Source organism: Cervus elaphus, chromosome 11 (assembly GCF_910594005.1).
Source record: "Cervus elaphus chromosome 11, mCerEla1.1, whole genome shotgun sequence".
NCBI lineage: Eukaryota > Metazoa > Chordata > Mammalia > Artiodactyla > Cervidae > Cervus > Cervus elaphus.
The window spans coordinates 12621409-12640983 of record NC_057825.1 but is presented as its reverse complement, the minus strand read 5'-3'; the positions used below and the strand labels follow the sequence as shown (position 1 = coordinate 12640983).

The following is a 19575-nucleotide window of genomic DNA, read 5'->3' as shown; positions in this document are numbered from 1 at the left end:
GAGCCGGTATTCAGTTGTATAGCTCTAAGGAAGTTATCCATTCACCACTTAATAAACATTTACTTTGTACTCAGCTTTTGGCAATTATGAATAATGCTGCTGTACACATTCATAAAAGTGCACTTCATTTTTTTTCCCCTTTATGCATGCTTTCTGTGTCCTAAGAAATCTTTGTGTCCCAGGATCACAAAGACTTTCTCCTATGTGTTTTCTTCTGTAAACATTATAGTTTTCAGATTTACATTTAGATCTGCAATCCATTTTGCGTTAATTTTTGTATGTGATGTAAGAAATGGATGTTCTTGCGTGTGTTTGGTGTCAGGTTAGTTGTTCCAGCACCATTTGTTTTACTTTATTACCTTTCTCTTGAGTTACCTAGCCAACTTTGTTGAAACCAATTGGCCGTGTATGTGTAGGTCTATTTCTGAGTTCTGTTTTGTTTCATTGGTCTATATAGCTGTCCTTTCACTAATACCAGTATCTTGATTGCTTTAGCTGCAACTACATTTATTTTAGAGATGATCATGGTATCTGTTTAGAGTGCTGTTGGCATCTAGAAACAGAAAGCCTTGCTGATGATGAGTTTATTTTTCTGTTATGACAGGAAGTCAGAGATAAACAGTTGCTGGTTTAAGCTCTTCATTTATAAGATGGGTGAACAAAACTGTACCCTGCTGGCCTCATCTGGCCTGACAACCATTTTGTAAATCACCTGTGAAGGTTCTTTAAAATGCATATGCCAAGGCTTTATCTCTGAGACTAATTTAGTTGCTAGGGTAGGAGGTAAGTGAATAGAGGGAGGATCAAGTATTTTAATTTTAACATGCTTCCTGGTGATATTGATAATTGTATTGTGTAGTCATGAATCATTAATCTAATGTTGGTTCCCAGACTAGCAACATCACCATCACCTTGAAACTTTAAAAATTCTAATTATCAGTCCTATGCCAGCCTTACTGAACAGGAATTCTGCGGGGGCCCAACAGATTGTGTTTTACCACATTCTTCAGGTGCCAAAGTTAGGGAACCTTGAAAGGCGTTGCTGAACATTTCCCATATGGAAACATTCAGATTAATTTACTGTTTAAAAAAAAAAAAAACTTAATTGAGATAAGTATTATTAAATAAATTATGTCACATATAGTTAAGTTTGAAATTGGATTGAGGGTGCACAAATGATCTAAATGATAAGTGTTGAGTACTGTTTTGGAACTAATTATTCACAGCATAAGTTAGGTTGCTGTTTTTAAACAGCTTTTAGAAATCAGCATTGTTGTGTGGTGCTTTAGTTTTCCTACCCTTTAAGGAAGTGTTAAGGAAATAGAAGGCAGTTCTTACGTTTGTAGATTTTATAAACAAGGGAAGAATAGAAGATAAACATGTATAAACACAGAAGACAAACACATAAACATGTTTCTTTCAGGGTTTGTGATATGTTTTGTGAATATATTACAATGGAGGTAGCCTATCTAAAAGAAAACTTGAGTTTATTTATCCTATATATCAAAGAAAAAACAGTACCTCATAGCATGTGAAATACGTCTTCAGTTTAGCTTGCTCTTTAATGATAGCCTTCCCAGTTAAAATTACTATTGCTTAAACACGGAGTCTAATATCTTCATCAGTTATAGGAAGCTCTAGCTATCCTACTTAATTTATTTCTCTTTCCCCTTGGAAAATAGTTTAGGTTCACTTAGTCTTTCTTTTATTTATTGCATGTGATACAGTATATCTTACCCAATTCTTAAAAATTAGATTAATTGGAGCTAAGTTCTAGATTATTTATGTGCTTTAAGAAACTTTTGAAAGCAGAACTTCTGAAAAAAAGAATTTGATTGCACTTGTGATGTGTAGAATCAGGTAGAGCAAAGAGTTTAAAATATTTGACTGAATTGGAGTCCCATAGCAGTAACTCTGAATATAAAAGGAAGTTAAGAACAGTCTCTTTAATTGCAGCCAGAGACCGAATACCTCTCCATTCCTCTTTTTCAAGGCAAGAATAGCTGACATGTTGGGGAAAGGTAGCAAAAAAGACTTGGCAGTGTTTCTCAATCATAGTTTACAGCGAAAGGGACTTGAATTTTATATAGTTACAAAAAATGTTTGAACTGGGTTCCTGGGTAGGTAGTCTGCTTGGTAGGTAGTCTTGGTAGGTAGAGTACTGCTGCTCTTGGAATTTTGCTTGCTAACTTGTGTCTTAATTGTACTGTGAAGACCTCTTTGTCTTTAACAATCTCATAGCCCCACTCATTTAAACTTGTCAGGTTTTGGTCTTTAGAAACTCACCTAAATCAGTACTTTTTTTTGTCATGATTTCCTTTTCCTGCATTAATTCTCTTGTTAATTTTTCTAGTGTTTCTTGAATAAGCATTTAATGATAATGCTGGGTCTTTTCACTTGTGGTTTTCCTTAGCATTGGGTAGTCTTCACTTGATCTTGTACTTGTTTACTTCCTTGTTGAGCAACAATAGTAAACCATCATGACTCTAGAAAAATCCTTGACATTGAAATGGAGTGCTTCTGTTCCTCAGGGTCATTTTCTACTTACATCTCCCCAGCTTTATTCAAGTGTTGAGAACTTGAAGAACTATTTATGTCAGAGAAGTCTCCCTTAAGAGACTTCCTTATCTCAACGGTGGTAAAGTGCATGTGATGGTTTATTACCCAGTACGTATGTTTGTACTGGTAATTTTTGGAAGCAAACACATTTTCTGTTTTCCTTAAGGATAAGAGAAGTTTCCCTTAATAAGCTTATTTCTTACCAGACAAGTAAAATTACAAAAATTTTAGTTGTTGTGATTTTAGAACATTGTAGAAAACTTTCAATAAAATTGACAGATTATCTGGGTATTCGTCTCAAATTCACTGTACACTTTTTCGTGAAAATTTGTATCAATTGAGAGAACAGCTGCAGCTCTTATTTATTGCAGATATTGCTTTATTCTATTTTTTAAAAACATTCAGAAGATATCTATATATCAAAAGAATTGCTAATGATTTTCTCTAGATGTGGACCCATTTTAATCAGTACTGGCCTCTCTCTCTCACTTTGCTGATTGCATATATTTATGACCCTTAGATTATAGGGAATGGAAGTGAACAGCAGCTGCAAAAAGAGCTAGCAGATGTGCTGATGGATCCTCCAATGGACGACCAGCCAGGGGACAAGGAGCTTGTGGAAAGGTCACAGCTGGATGGCGAAGGAGATGGGCCTCTTTCTAATCAACTCTCAGCTTCATCCACCATTAACCCTGTGTCATTAGTAGGGCTCCAGAAACCAGAGATGAGCCTGCCAGTGAAACCTGGACAAGGAGGTTAGGATTGCTGCATTGCTTGCATAACTGAAGGTTATTGTTTTTAATATTTGAGTGTCCATTTTGTACTAGGTTTGATGCAGAGCAAGCAAAAACCATATCTATATTATCTAGAATCTGAAGATTCTAGGTTGAGGGGGATGTGAGAGGAATAAATACATATACCATTCTGATTTCCCTTTAAATGTATGTCATTTAAAAATTTTTTTTATTGTTGTGTAGTTGATATACAATGTTGTGTTAGTTTCAGATGGAAGGCACAGTAAATCAGTCATACATATGTCCAGTCTAAATGTATGTCATTTATAGCAAAGAAAAAAACACAGCAGTTACATAACAGTGAGGCAGTGTTAGAGTGTTTAAAGATTTTTTTTTAGGAAAAAATAATATGAGTATGGTATTGGGGAAATTGGTTATTGGCAGGAGGAGAAGGGGACGACAGAGGATGAGATGGTTGGATGGCATCACCAACTCGGTGGACATGAGTTTGAGTAAGCTCCGGGAATTGGTGATGAACAGGGAAGCCTAGTGTGCTGCAGTCCATGGAATTGCAGAGTCGGACACGAATGAGCAACTGAACTGAACTGACTGACTGGGGAAATAGAGAAATAATTCTTGGTGAAGAAAATGTTTGCCTCAGGCCTGTTGTATGGCTTGGTGGGAATAGTTCTCAAATTGAAAAAAGGGAGCTGAAAGACAAGGAGGAAAAGGACAATTATGAAGGCTCTTTGAGGAAAAGTAGAGTATTAAAACTGTAAATGTTCATTGGGAAAGGAAAGGCAGGGGGACTGAGAGAATATGATAAAGTAACTAAGATGATGAATTAGAGAAATCATTATAATAGAACAGATGAGAAAGAAGAACGGATTTTTCAGGGTGGTAAAATACTAAATGTATTACTGACCTAAATAGAAAGTGAAAACAAATTATAAGAGATAAATCAGATCTGAATCTCAGGTCACCATTTAGGTTTAGGATTGAAACTATAGCCATACTGAAAATTTTAGTGTTGGTGACAGGTTCTGGTGTGAGATTTCTGACTTTAATTTTCTTCTGGGAAAGTGACGAATTTAATTTTAGAACCTAAACAATAGCTTGTAGATTTTTACTTAGTATTCATGTTAACAAAATATCAAAGTGAAAATAATCACTTCCTTATTGTTTCTTTCAGATTCTGAAAGGTCAAGTCCTTTCACACCAGTGGCAGATGAGGACAGTGTAGTTTTCAGCAAACTAACTTATTTAGGCTGTGCCTCAGTAAATGCTCCCAGGAGTGAAGTAGAAGCCTTGAGGATGATGTCCATCTTAAGGGGCCAATGTCAGATCTCACTTGATGTAACCCTGTCAGTGCCGAACGTATCTGAAGGAACTGTGAGGTAAGACCAGCCTTCTAGAAATATTTGTAGCATTTGATCAGATTTCTGACCTATAGTTTTATAACAAAGCAATAGTAACAAAATACATAATTATTTTATTCATGTAGTGGTTAATTCATTTGGCACTTAGTTTTCATGTCTTCCAAGGATTGTGACCTTTTATGAAAAATAGTCACTTGTTTGAGCAGTTTTTTATACTCTTCCTCACCCCAATTCTTTGTAGCACTTTAGAAATTTAAGTGTTTTGGGGATTATTGAAATACGTTGACCTACGAGTCTGCCTAACAATTTATATTTTCCATGTGCCTCCAATACAAATACTAGCTTGACACATTAGTTCAATATGAAATTTCATGCTGACTTTGGAAATTACAGGAATCTGTTGGTAAATATTAACTATTTCAGTGTAGTTCCTAAATCTTTAAGATGAGGAAACTGAAGCTCAGAGAAGTCTCATGATATGACTGTTGTTTATACTAACTGAAACAGGTCACAGTGATTAAACGTAGTCAGTCAGATGTCTGTATCGGCTAACTAAATACAGAACTAGCTTTGTTATTAAAAATGCATACTTATTTCAGAAAAATCAGAGAGCACAAATAAGCAAAAATTCAGAAAATTGCTTTAAATTTTTTATTGAAGTATAGTTGATTTAGTGTTGTGCCATTCTCTGCTATATAGCAGAGTGAGTCAGTTAGGCACATATAGACATTCTTTTTGTTAAATTTTTTTCTACTGTGGTTTATCACAGGACATTGAATATAGTTTCCTGTGCTATACAGTAGTACCTTGTTGTTTATCTTATATATGATAGTTTACATCTGCTAATCGCACACTCCCGGTCCTTCCCTCCCTTGCCCCCTGACCCCCAGCAACCACAAGTTTATTCTTTATGCTTCTGTTTTGTAGATAAGTTCATTTGTGACATATTTTAGGTTAGGAAATGCTCTTAATTGTACTCTCCCATTGGTAAATAGCAGTTAACACCTTGGTTTATTAAGACCCTTTTTGTGTAGTTGTAGGTATATTTGTTTGTGTCTATGTGTATATACCTACATATATATGCAAGTATAATTACACAACTCTCAGAGTCAACATTTTTAACAACAGTAGAATTACATAATGCTTTTTTGTATTGTGAATCTTTCCATATCAATAAATATGCTTAAATATTATAATTGATGATGGCACATGATGAGCTTTTCAGAAATAACCAGTCTAATGTTACATATTTTAGTTGCTTTAATGATAAAAGTGCTATTAATTATAGCTAATATTAAACTTTTATTACATGGGCATGTAAGTTGGGCTTGTGGCTCAACTGGCAAAGAATCTGTCTGCAATGCAGGAGACCTGGGTTTGATCCCTGGGTTGGGAAGATCCCCTGGAGAAGGGAAAGGCTACCCACTCCAGTATTCTGGTCTAGAGAATTCCATGGACTGTATAGTTCTTTGGGTCGCAAAGAGTCAGACACGACTAAGTGACTTTCACTTAACTTAAGTGCTTTACCTGTAATTTTCTTATAAGTAGTATTTTTGAGCTAACTTTTTATGTATTTTTAAATTTCCTTAAGATCAGTTCCTAGAAGTAGATTCACTGGTGGGTCAAAGATTTGCCCAGTTTTATGGTTTTTGATACATTGCCAATGGCCATCTAGAAATACTGATCTAGCTTGTACATTTTTTAGGAGTATATGAGAATATCTGTTTCTGTACCCTCAAGCATTTTGGATTTTTATGGTAGTAGAGTTGTAGCTGCATATGGATAGTACATAGTAAGTTAATTAATATTCCAGTCATCTGCATATGTAATTCTTCTCTTGAATGTTTAAAGAACTATTTTGTAAAGATTCACAAATATTAATTTTAATTATATTTTTTAATGTGAAGCTTAGTAACATTTATTTAGCTTTCTTTTTTTTTGTTTCTTTTGCCTTGATGCAACTAATGAAATCTTAGTTCCCTGACCAGGAATTGAACCTGGGCAACTTCAGTGAAAGCACCAAGTCCTAACCACTAACTGCCAGGGAATTCCTAAAACTCATTTTTATATGATTCTTAGTCAGTAGTCATTCCCCTGGCTGAAGTTATACTTTGTTCTAATATATTTTAATTCTATGAAGTCATGAGAAAATTAGTTTCTCTTGCCTCATGTTTTCAGAGTCTTTATCAAAGTGCCTTTGAATTTGGATTAGTTCCCCTTCTTAGGTATTTCCATTATCCCCTAGGCTTTCCCACTGATTGCTCTGCCCATTCAGTGTTGAAGCTTCATAATTTCATAACTTCATAATTTCAATTTCAATTTTTTGTATTGTCAGGGCCCAGGATGGAGCCTGGAATGTTGTGTAGGTATCACATAAATATTTGTTGAATGAATACACTTTTGAATGAATGATATCCCTTTAATTTTCAGTGAATGGCATCCTTTTGATTTTATTAATGAATTTTTTTTCCTTCGGTGTTAATGTTTTGTAAGTCTCTCTTCCTTATTTGCCATGAAGCAAAAGAACATGTTTCACTCTGAGAAACTACATCAGTATTTTAGTTTTTAAAATAAAACAGCTTAGGTCATTCTGTTAGGAGATACTGAGAAGCACAACTTTAATGATCTATTTTGGTAGTCTAATTTACCCATTATTTTTTATTTAGTTACAGACTATTTAAGAAACATTAATATTAATTATGCTTTTCTGATTGCCTCCCTAAAATAGGGGATTATGTAGTTCTTAGTACTATGGAATTGTGTAATCAGTTATTTTAAGACTCCACATATGACTTATTTATCAAGATTTAAGATTAATATGATTGCTGTGTGTGTTCAGTCATTTCCAACTCTTTGTGACTCTTTGAACCGTAGCTTGCCAGGCTCAAGAAATGATTTATGTGATCTTTTTGCTATAAAGATGAGTCTTGAATCATAATATGGGCATAGTGAAAATTGTCCACAGTCCCTCTAATCTCTTTATATATGTATTTTTCTGAACAGACTCTTAGATCCTCAGACAAACACTGAAATAGCAAACTACCCTATCTACAAAATCCTCTTCTGTGTCAGAGGGCATGATGGAACTCCTGAGAGTGACTGTTTTGCTTTCACTGAAAGTCATTACAATGCAGAGCTCTTCAGAATACATGTCTTTCGGTGTGAAATACAAGAAGCTGTAAGTACTTAAGAGGAAAATGTCTACAGATGAAACTTCATCTTCACCCTTGCGTCATTGAAACGATTATAGTATTGTCTATGGTCATTTATAAGCCAGATGAAATTTTCTGCTACTGTTTCGTCTGTTCCAGCTTGATGGCCTGAAATATGAATAAAAGTTTGATTAGCCAGAACCTTGTTGTTGCTAAGAGCACCAGAGGAGACCAATTGGCCGCTGTTTAAATGGGTTAAATCGGCATCTTGCTTCTAGCAATGACATATTTGCAAACCGTTCTTATAGAGACAAACTTACTTTTTATTACAATAAATATATTCAAGTAATTCCTAACAATTTTGGAAATCATCTTTCAGTTGGATTTCTAGTGTTCACAGTCATTCCTTTTTTAAAGCTTCTACTCTGGCCATTTTTAGTGTTGTTTGCTTTATAGGTCTAATAAACTGGATAATTTATTAAAAGAAATCAGTGGAGGAAAGATGAACTACCTCCCTCAAACACCATAGGTCACCTTCAGCCTTAAAAAAAGTATTTTACTTTTTTGATAACAACCCATCTCCTAACATGTCTGGTTGTAGGTGAGCCGGATACTTTACAGTTTTGCCACTGCCTTCCGCCGTTCTGCCAAGCAGACCCCACTTTCAGCAACTGCTGCACCTCAGACTCCTGACAGTGACATCTTTACCTTCTCTGTGTCTCTAGAAATAAAAGAAGATGATGGTAAAGGTTATTTTAGGTAGGGCATCTTATTTTACTCTTTTTATTTGAGTTTGTATTAACATGCTGAACTATCTGTGCTTTTAGGGAAATTCTAGGTCAGATTACCTAACTATTATATTATAAAATGATTGCTTTTATAGGTAGTTTTTTTTTTAATGCGATAAAGAAAAATAAATAGGCAAATTGCCAAGGCAAGATTTAAAGAATTTTAAACAATAAAAAAATTATTCCATGTAAGGAAATATACCATGTTATCACGTTATTTTATTCAGACTCAAAGTAGCTGGCTGACTGCTTTTATTAAACATGACAGAAGCTATATCACCGAGGTCTATAGCTGGATTTGTTTTGCTAGTTTTGCTCTGTTTTGTTTTTGGTTGGTTAGTGTATTTGTTTTAATCTAAAGATCGTAAGGCTACTGAAATCAAGTTTTATCATTAAAACTTATTGGAGCACATTGGGAGGGGAGAAATAAGGTCTGTATCTGAAGTTTGACCTTGCATATAGGGTCAAAAATAACTGGTTCTGGTTTTTTAAGTAAAAGGATGCTTCTTTGAGTAGTAAAAATAACCCTGGAATAGAAATTAAAACTTAGGATTAGTTTACTTATTGCTAGCATTACAGTGTGACCTTTTCCAAGTTTCTTTACATTTCCTGATATTAGTTTCTTTATTTATAAGATGAAGTGGTTAAAGTCTAAAATTCCTTTCTAACTTTAAAATATTATGGTTGCAAGATGATTGACTTTTTTCTCCATAGCTCATATCACAAAATGGGTGCTTCTTGGAATCATAGTCAGCAGTTGCATATAGAACTTTCTTTCCTTCATGACTACTCATAAAATGGAGAAAATGAAAATATAAGTGATTTCTGATCTCTTGCTTTTAAATTAAAAAGCACAATGATTGTTTTATTTGGGAAACTGATAACCATTGCTCTCCCTTCAGTGACTTTGGAATTGTCATGCCATCTGGTGGTAAGTTCAGTATACAATGCAGCTTCAACCTTGACTTGTACTATAAAGTATGAGCCTTTGTACTTTATGCTTTCTTATTTATATTTCTGTTTTCACACCAACATCATTATGTTGTTTTCTGCAGTATACATTCCTATACTGGGAAGTAGGAAGTAATCTATAAACCTTGTAATAATTTTTTTCCTTTTTAAGAAACAGAACAGTTTAGACTGTTTTTTCCCTTTATTGAAAATAAAGATTGAAGATTGTTTAGAAATTCCCAGTTATAAATAGGAAAGGTTTCTAAGATCTCTCAGAAGAGAAGTACTAGGGTAATTTCTCCTCGTTCTCAGATCGGGCATTTTCGAGGTAGAAAGGTTAGCAATCACAAATATCCCTATTCAACTGTATATCAAGGAAATACTGTACAGAAAACCCCTGGATGGTCAGATTTCTTTACACATTTGTTAGGGCTCTGTTATCTTTTTGTTGCATGTTTTCCTGAATTTATAATAGAAAAGGGTGTTGTTGAACCTAATACAGTGATGAAATATTGACAAGGATGCCTTTGTCAGATTTGAAGTTTTAAAGTACAGTTCCTTTCATCCAGTGATTCTGTAGTATGTCTAGGAATCAGAAGCAGTCATTGAGATGCCAAAAGAGTTACTAGCATGACTGTTCCCCTTAACTCAATAATAGCAAAATTAAAAACTGGAAATTAAATGTTGACCATAATAGAATGGTTAAAATATGATGCATTTCACAATATAAAATCATTATGTTGTAAACCTGAAACTAATATGTTGTATGCCAGTTATACCTAAAGCCAAATACAGTGGTATACCCATATGACTTATCACCTATTTAAAAAATATATGTGTATATAGTTAGCTGTAGCACAAGATAAATTATGATTTTATTGTAGCGTAAATATTCACGACCCAGATAATCACAATAGTGTGATCACTCACCTAGATCCAGATATATTAGAATGTGAAGTCAAGTAGGCCTTAGGAAGCATTTCTACGAACAAAGATAGTGGAGGTGATGGAATTCCAGTTGAGCTCTTTCAAATCCTGAAAGATGATGCTGTGAAAGTGCTGCACTCAATATGTCAGCAAATTTGGAAAACTCAGCAGTGGCCACAGGACTGGAAAAGGTCAGTTTTCATTCCATTCTCAAAGAAAGGCAATGCCAAAGAATGCTCAAAATACCGCACAATTGCACTCATCTAACACGCTAGAAATGCTCAAAATTCTCCAAACCAGGCTTCAGCAATATGTGAACCGAGAACTTCCACATGTTCAAACTGGTTTTAGAAAAGGCAGAGGAACCAGAGATCAAATTGCCAACATCCTTTGGATCATCGAAAAAGCAAGAGAGTTCCAGAAAAACATCTACTTCTGCTTTATTGACTATGCCAAAGCCTTTGACTGTGTGGATCACAATAAACTGTGGAAAATTCTGAAGGAGGTGGGAATACCAGACCATCTGACCTGCCTCTTGAGAATCCTCTATGCAGGACAGGAGGCAACAGTTAGAACTGGACATGGAACAACAGACTGGATCCAAATCAGGAAAGGAATACGTCAAGGCTGTTTGTTGTCACCCTGCTTATTTAACTTATATGCAGAGTACATCATGAGAAATGATGGGCTGGAGGAAGCACAAGCTGGAATCAAGATTGCCGGGAGAAATATCAGTAACCTCAGATATGCAGATGACACCACCCTTATGGCAGAAAGTGAAGAGCTAAAAAGCCTCTTGATGAAAGTGAAAGAGGAGAGTGAAAAAGTTGACTTAAAGCTCAACATTCAGAAAACAAAGAACATGGCATCTGGTCCCATCACCTCATGGGAAATAGATGGAGAGACAGTGGAAACAGTGTCAGACTTTATTTTTGGGGGCTCCAAAATCACTGCAGATGGTGACTGCAGCCATGAAATTAAAAGACGCTTACTCCTTGGAAGGAAAGTTATGACCAATGTAGATAGCATATTAAAAAACAGAGACATTACTTTGCCAACAAAGGTCCATCTAGTCAAGGCTGTGGTTTTTCCAGTGGTCGTGTATGGATGGAGAGTTGGACTGTGAAGAAAGCTGAGCGCCGAAGAATTGATGCTTTTTAACTGTGGTGTTGGAGAAGACTCTTGAGAGTCCCTTGGACTGCAAGGAGATCCAACCAGTCCATCCTGAAGGATATCAGTCCTGGGTGTTCACTGGAAGGACTGATGCTGAAGCTGAAACTCCCAATACTTTGGCCACCTCATGCGAAGAGTTGACTCATTGGAAAAGACCCTGATGCTGGGCGGGATTGGGGGCAGGAGGAGAAGGGGACGACAGAGGATGAGATGGCTGGATGGCATCACTGACTCAGTGGACATGGGTTTGGGTGGACTCTGGGAGTTGGTAATGGACAGGAGGCCTGGTGTGCTGCAGTTCATGGGGTTGCAAAGAGTTGGACACGACTGAGCGACTGAACTGAAATAGAGACCAAGTGCTTTGAGAAGGATTAATGCTTTTCTTTTCATTCCTAAAAATGTATAATCCTTATAGTATTAAAATTAGAATGTTTAGCCCTTAGGAAGATGGAGCATTTTCACTTCTATCATTTCAAAGCACTTATTTTTGGCCTTACTTGATCTACAAAGTATCCCAGTTGATCTTGTCCTTTTTCTGTAGGTGAAGAAAGTCAGAGAAGATAACCAGGATGTATGTTTCTTAATTTATACAATAGGAATTAAGTGTAAAATTACTTGGTTAGATTCATTCAATGATATAGTAATAAGAACAGAATATAATCTAGACCACTTGACATCAGTGAACTGCTTGTACGCACCACCCTGCTTCCTATTAATGTAGTTTTTCCTTGCCCTTCAGATTCAGAACACCAGAAATAACTTTATTTCCATTGTTTTAAATACTGCTGAGAGATGAGATTATATTAATTTAGACTTAAACATCCACAGAACATAGAGCCTAGTGTATCTGATGTGGATTGAAAACTGAGACCTGTCCATATCCTTGTAGGTGACATTTCTGTCAGTCATACATATTTAATAGTTTTGTGTGTGGCAGTTTTTCTTGCACATGTTTGCATTTTTAGACCATTAACCTAAGATTGATGAAAGTGAAAGAGGAGAGTGAAAAGGTTGGCTTAAAGCTTAAACATTCAGAAAACTAAGATCATGTTATGTGGTCCCATCATCTCATGGGAAATAGATGGGGAGACAGTGGAAACAGTGTCAGACTTTATTTTGGGGGGCTCTAAAATCACTGCAGATGGTGATTAAAAGACCATTACTCCTTGGAAGGAAAGTTATGACCAACCTGGATAACATATTAAAAAGAAGAGACATTACTTTGCCAACAAAGGTCCGTCTAGTCAAGGCTATGGTTTTTCCAGTGGTCATGTATGGATGTGAGAGTTGGACTGTGAAGAAAGCTGAGTGCGGAAAAATTGATGCTTTTGAACTATGGTGTTGGAGAAGACTCTTGAGAGTCCCTTGGACTGCAAGGAGATCCAACCAGTCCATCCTAAAGGAGATCAGTCCTGGGTGTTCACTGGAAGGACTGATGCTGAAGCTGAAACTCCCAATACTTTGGCCACCTCATGCGAAGAGTTGATTCATTGGAAAAGACCCTGATGCTGGGAGGGATTGGGGGCAGGAGGAGAAGGGGACGACAGAGGATGAGATGGCTGGATGGCATCACCGACTCGATGGGCATGAGTTTGAGTAAACTCCGGGAGTTGGTGATGGACAGGGAGGCCTGGCGTGCTGCGATTCATGAGGTCGCAAAGAATCGGACAGGACTGAGCGACTGGACTGAACTGAACCTAAGATTCTTTGTTGTTTTTTTTAATCTCAGTGTTACAACATGTTCTTGAATTGGTTACTGGTGTACTAGTGCAGACAGCATTCAAATTAATTTTATTTCTTAAGAATCACTTTTTAGTGTAAGTTGGTACTCAGAGCTCTTATGTAGCCTTTTGTATTATTGTCTAATGGTTTTATTGCTATTATCTTAAAGTCATACAATAATAAGGCACAATTCAGATTTTCTGTATCTTGGCTGATTGCTATAAGCAGATGTGTCTGTCTTTGAGAACAAAGGAGCTAGAGAAGTTGGTGTGTGGGAGTCAAGGAGATTATTTTGGTAAACTGTCACTTAGAGAATATTTTCAACTGTTTTCTTAAGTTGATATTTAATTACACATTAATATTATTTTTATAATTATCACATGGGTTTTTAATAAGGTTATCACTCATTAAGGGAAAATTGAGCAATAGCTTACTGTTGACCATATCTTTCTCATCTCTATTGTTTTTCGAAAGCATTTTGTTTGAAATTAAAAGGATCTATATAATAATCTCTTGTATATTTAAACACATAAGGCATTAATAATTTATTTGTACTGATAAAAAACAGTGACTAAATAGAAAGAGAAAAACTGTGAGTACTTGAGAACTTTATAAATATCTAATTCAATTTTCACAGCAACAAAAAAGAAAAGAAACTAAAGTCATATTTCAGGAGACACAAGAGTGGTTTTGTAGCTTTTATAAATGGTTTATAAAATGGTTTAGTGGTTTACATACAATAATGATGATCTTTTCACATCAAGAGGCAGATGATAATATCTGTTATTTGAATACCAGGCATAGAAAAGAATTAAATCTGTGATTCTTTTTAGTGCCTGATTTTCAAATCATACCAAAAGTTATTCTGGTGTATAGTACAAGGAAATGCTGTCCAAAATTGATGAAACATGTTGTTCTACAGTGCAGTTCCTAAAGATAAAGACAGACAATGCTTTAAACTACGCCAAGGAATTGATAAGAAGATTGTCATCTATGTGCAACAAACAACTAATAAGGAACTTGCCATTGAAAGGTAAACATTTTTAGTAAGTTTGGCTTAAATATAAATTTAATTTCTTGTCAATCTACTGAAACGGTCATATACTTTATTCAAAAGTGTATTTGCAAACTATTTTGCTCCCTGGGGAATTCTTTTGGTTATTAAAGTGTATATTTCATTTATTTTGAAGTATCTCTATATCTTCAGCTAGTATGTTGACTTCAACTATGTGATAATAAAAGGCGAACATAAAATTTGTTGATCGCAATTAAAGAAATAAAGATGATTTTGATAATGCTAATTTGTTGATAATTTCAATATGTCCTTTTTTCTGTCAGAATTTTTTTCAGTGATCTAACTTAAACATCTTTGCTGTAGTCTTTTTCCCAAATTTATATTGGTTCTTTTTTTGCAGATGTTTTGGTCTTCTCCTTAGCCCAGGAAAAGATGTACGAAATAGTGACATGCACTTGTTAGATTTGGTAAGGATAGTTTTTTTTTTTTTTTAAGTTTGTACGCTATTTCCTCTATAAAGGTTGTTGCACCAAATCTGATGTTAAAAGACGTTTATGAAGTTATAAGCAAAGAGAAGGGTATTTCCTACTTGCTGTTTACCAGTCTGACCTTACACCTGTTTAGTCTGTGTCTTGACTGCAGTAGTGTAGGGTTGATGTTGGAGTGAAAGACATTTCGTGAGAGAGTTACTTGCAGACTATTATGAGCTTTAGAAAAGTATGCAGTGTATATACTATTGCTATTATATGAAAATCTTTATTTTAATAACTAAAATTTATGTAGTAATTGTTTACTTGACAGAAGAATTCAACAGAGGTGTAGGTAGTAAATTTTCCCGATGTCTGTACAGTTTGATATGATTTTCAAGCATTTACTTTATATATAACTTTTCAGGAACAGTTGCATAAATAGTTCGCACATTTTTAACTGTAATCATTCATATATACTCCTGACTTTTCCTATATTTGTATATATTTATATGATCTTTCATATTCTTGTATTTTTACAACTTCTGTTTTTTTAAAGGCAGCAGAATGAGGATTAGCTGTTGTTATTTTTTTGGCATTTAATGTTGTTGTTATTCTTTTCTTTAGGAATCTATGGGCAAAAGTTCAGATGGCAAGTCCTATGTTATTACTGGGAGCTGGAATCCAAAATCCCCACATTTTCAAGTTGTAAATGAAGAAACTCCTAAAGGTGGTGCAGATTGGTGACATCATGAATAGAAAGTTTAGTCCCAGGAGGATACCCAAATCTTAGTTCTACTTATTTGAGAAATATTTAGTGTTTATCTAATTCTGATGAAACCAAGGAATTTGAATAGTTCTTTGAATTTATTATTAACTTTAACCTGTAAACAAAGTATTTTTTCCTCCCTCTTCTTTCTTCATTTTTTCTTTTCCTGCTTCCTCTTCTATTTATATGCTTATTTATTTACAGGCTTCTAAGTATTACTTTTTTGTGGATCGATAATATACTTACATATCATTTAAAATTCAAAGGATATATAAAGAAAAATAAAAGTCTGCCACAGTTCTAGTGTCCCACCCTAAAGGATACCACTGTGACTAATTTCCTGTGTAATTTTTCAGATATGCTGTGCATAAACTTTTTCAGCTGTTCATACTCTTTCTGAATGTGATTTAAAACTTGTAATTTAATTATGTGAGCAAATATATTTCCACTTAAAAAATTTGCTTCTCCCTTCTCTCTCTCTAGATAAAGTGCTGTTTATGACCACAGCTGTTGATTTGGTAATAACAGAAGTACAGGAGCCTGTTCGCTTTCTTCTAGAGACAAAAGTCCGAGTTTGCTCACCTAATGAAAGATTATTCTGGCCCTTCAGCAAACGTAGTACTACTGAAAATTTCTTTTTGAAACTTAAACAGGTACTATACCTTTCTATAAATATAGAGGGGAAAATGAGAGAAGTCACTTCTGAGGTGGATTTATCATTAATCCAAGCTACTAGTTAGATCTTTAAATAGTCATGTGTATTTTAAATATATTAAAGAGGAAAGTTGTCTCTCATTTTTACCCACATATTTTTTTGTTTTATTGCTTTTCATTTCTTCCTGAAGAACCAGGTTTCTTTCTGGTCTCATTTGCCTTAAACCTGAACAGCTTCTTTTAGAATTTCTTTTAGTGAACTGTCAGATTTCTTTATCTGAAAGTCTTTATTTCACTTTTATTCCAGTAGGATATTTTCTCTGGATATAGGGTTCAGGGTTGACAGTTTTTCACTTTCAGCACTTATAGATGTTATCTCACAGTCTTGTGGTTCTTACTGTTTTTGAAGAGAAGTCAGCATGCATTTATATTTGTAATGGATCATTTTCTCTGCCTGCTTTTGATACTATTTTGTATCGTGGGTGTTTAGACCTTTAACTGTGATGTGCCTAGGTGTGGTTTTTCTTTCTGTTTGTCTTCAGATTTGCTGGGCTTCATGAACTTTTAAATTTATGGGATTTTTTTGGTTGGTTGTTTGTTTTGATTTTTTCTTTTACCATGTTTTGGGGAATTCTGACCCATTTTTTCCAAATTTTTTCTCTGCCACATCTCTCTTCTCTCTCCTTAAGGGATTCCAGTCATACATATTTTTGACCTTTGTTATTATCCCACAGACCTCTGAGATTCTTTATGTTTTCAAATATTTTTGTTGTTGTTGTTAGATAGGATACTTTCTGTTGACCTAATATAAAGTTCACTTGACACTGTTCTTTTGTAATCTCTGATCTGTTGTTAACCTCATTTAATGAATTTTTTAAAAAATTTCAGATCTTATTTTTTTTTCTTACAATGTCCCTTTGGTTTAATGGTTTCTGTTTCTTATGTGATTACCTCCTTGATCTTCATTTTAAGCAGCTCTTTTATATTCTTGAGCATAATTTTAATATAATTACTTTAAAAATCTTGGGCTGCTAAATCTGAGTCTGGAGAGCCACACTTTCACGTTTCTTTGTCTAGTATTTTGGGATTACATATTAGACACTTTAAATGCTTAGATTATAGAGACTATGGTATGGTCTTCTAAGTATTGAACTTTAAAAATAAAAGTTAATTCGGTCAAACGCTATACTCTGTCATTCTTGTGGTGGGCAGCAGATAAAATTTCTGTTCCCTTCTTTTAGCCTTTTTTTTTGGGACGCCAGTTGCTCTGCAACTTACTGCTCCTTTCTTTGCTTTTGTTTGTCAAAACTCCTTGAAAGTAATCAAGTTCATGGTGACCTAAATTGCTGAATCCAGTGGTCAGTCTGAGTTTTCATCTTACTTAATGTGTCAGGAGCATTTGATACAGATAATTCCTTCCTCCTCCTTAAATACCACTCTTTCACTTAGCCTTCAGAATATCTCAAATTTACCATGTCCAAAAAAGATGTCATTATTTCATCCCTCACCCATAAAATACTCTGCCTACCTGTCTTTACCATCTCAGTTTATGGGCATCTTCTCCTAGTAGTTTCTTACACCAAGAATTTTACTCTTTTTATTTTTTCACACACCATATCCTGTCTGTCAGGAAATTCTATTTTTAAAGCATACCTAGAAGCTGACCACTTCTTACCACCTACATTACGTAACTTCATCCGAAATATTGTTTTTACTTGGATTATTGGAATATCTTTTTCACACATCTCCCTGTTTCTATTTTTGCTACCTTTTGATATATTCTTAATATAGCAGCCTAGTGTCAAATCACATCATTCTTCTGCTCAAATTCTCTAATCCTCTTTTACTCCATAAAATCCTGAGTCCATGTAGTGGGTTATAAGACCCTATCTGATCTGCTGCCTATTGTAAACTAATTCCTCTTAACTTCTTGCTTGCTTCCTCTGCTCTAACCATGCGCTTAGGGCCTTTGCTATTAACTGTTCCTTTTACTTCAAATGCTCTTCCCTGGATTCCACTTGCTATTATTCATCTTCAAGTCCTCAGGTCTTTGGTTAGATTTCTTAGTAGCTCCTCACCACCCCCATTTAACACTGCAGTTTGCCCAGTTATCCACTGGTACTGCCAATTCCCTCTCTGATGATAAACTTAAAAAAAAGTTTTTTTACATACAAGGGTGTTAGCGTCTAATATACTGCACAATATACTTTTTTTTTGTTTGTTTATTAAGTGTTTTTTAGTGTTAGAAACCTCCTAAGGCAGTATTTTTAATCTGTTCTGTTCACTGAGTTACCCTAAACATCTTGAACATAGTTCTCAAAAAAATTGATGAATTTTATTTCATATAACATTGAAATTCCATTATCCAAGATTATAATATTGTATGTGGATTTACTTGAATATACTTTTCTGTAGCAATAAGTATTTTAGTTTCCGTGTGTCCAAGTTAGCCCTTTTGGTTATAGTTAGAAAAAGGTAACAAGCAGAACAGGAATTTCTTTTCCGTGTTATCTTAAGAGACAAAAAGTAAACCTGGGTCCCAGATCTTCACTGTGACAAGAGCGAAGGATTATAGGATTATCATCTAGAACTTGGCTTTTGAGTCAGAGTACATGGATCTTACCATTGACTAGCTTTAGGACTTTGAGCAAGCTCATTCAACTCTCTGAGCCTCAGTTTACTCAGCTGTGAAATGGCAGTGATAGAATCTTCCTGATAGTGTCATTGTGACAGTAGGTGAGAAACTGTGTAACGTACTTGAAATAGTTCTTGGCACATACATGTTCTTCATGCATTTTAGCTATTATTATTGAGAGGGATATCAGTGGGACAGAAAAAAACACTTAAGTCATGAAATCAGAACAGCATTGATTATTTAGTGGTTAGCCTCAGGGAAAGAATGCTTCAGAAATAAAACCAATTTGCAAGCATTATTTTACAGGTTTAAAGAGTGGGTAGAAATGATTCTTAGTAGTTTCTAGAATAAGCCAGCAAATTAATTGTATATTTTTAGTATAAATTTGTATATAAAAAATTATTCTCCTTAAACAGAATTCTGTTTCTTTTAGTGAATATAAATAAGATTTCCCCGATCTTGCTTTTACCTTGAGGACTTATGTTATACAGCTTTTGATTCAAAGATTGCATAGGTTTACAGGAATATTTTTTCTGTGGTTTGATCTAGAATAATGTATCTAACAAGGCTAACAAATGACTTGTCAGCATAGCCTAGCCAAAAATATAATGTATGCCTGAGACTTAGCCTGATAGAGTATTCTAGACTCT

The 19575-nt window shown here is 34.9% G+C and overlaps 1 protein-coding gene across 3 annotated transcripts in view; it reads left to right on the top strand.

The window, feature by feature from the left end:
* Positions 1 to 19575, top strand: part of RABGAP1 (RAB GTPase activating protein 1) — a 162921-nt gene that overhangs the window by 41541 nt on the left and 101805 nt on the right. For all 3 annotated transcript variants that reach the window (XM_043916904.1, XM_043916906.1, XM_043916905.1), the window contains 8 exons: positions 3080 to 3314; positions 4486 to 4690; positions 7676 to 7850; positions 8426 to 8583; positions 14308 to 14418; positions 14801 to 14867; positions 15495 to 15597; positions 16120 to 16289. In XM_043916904.1, the coding sequence (XP_043772839.1) occupies positions 3080 to 3314; positions 4486 to 4690; positions 7676 to 7850; positions 8426 to 8583; positions 14308 to 14418; positions 14801 to 14867; positions 15495 to 15597; positions 16120 to 16289 (1224 nt within the window). The remainder of the gene's footprint in view (positions 1 to 3079; positions 3315 to 4485; positions 4691 to 7675; positions 7851 to 8425; positions 8584 to 14307; positions 14419 to 14800; positions 14868 to 15494; positions 15598 to 16119; positions 16290 to 19575) is intronic.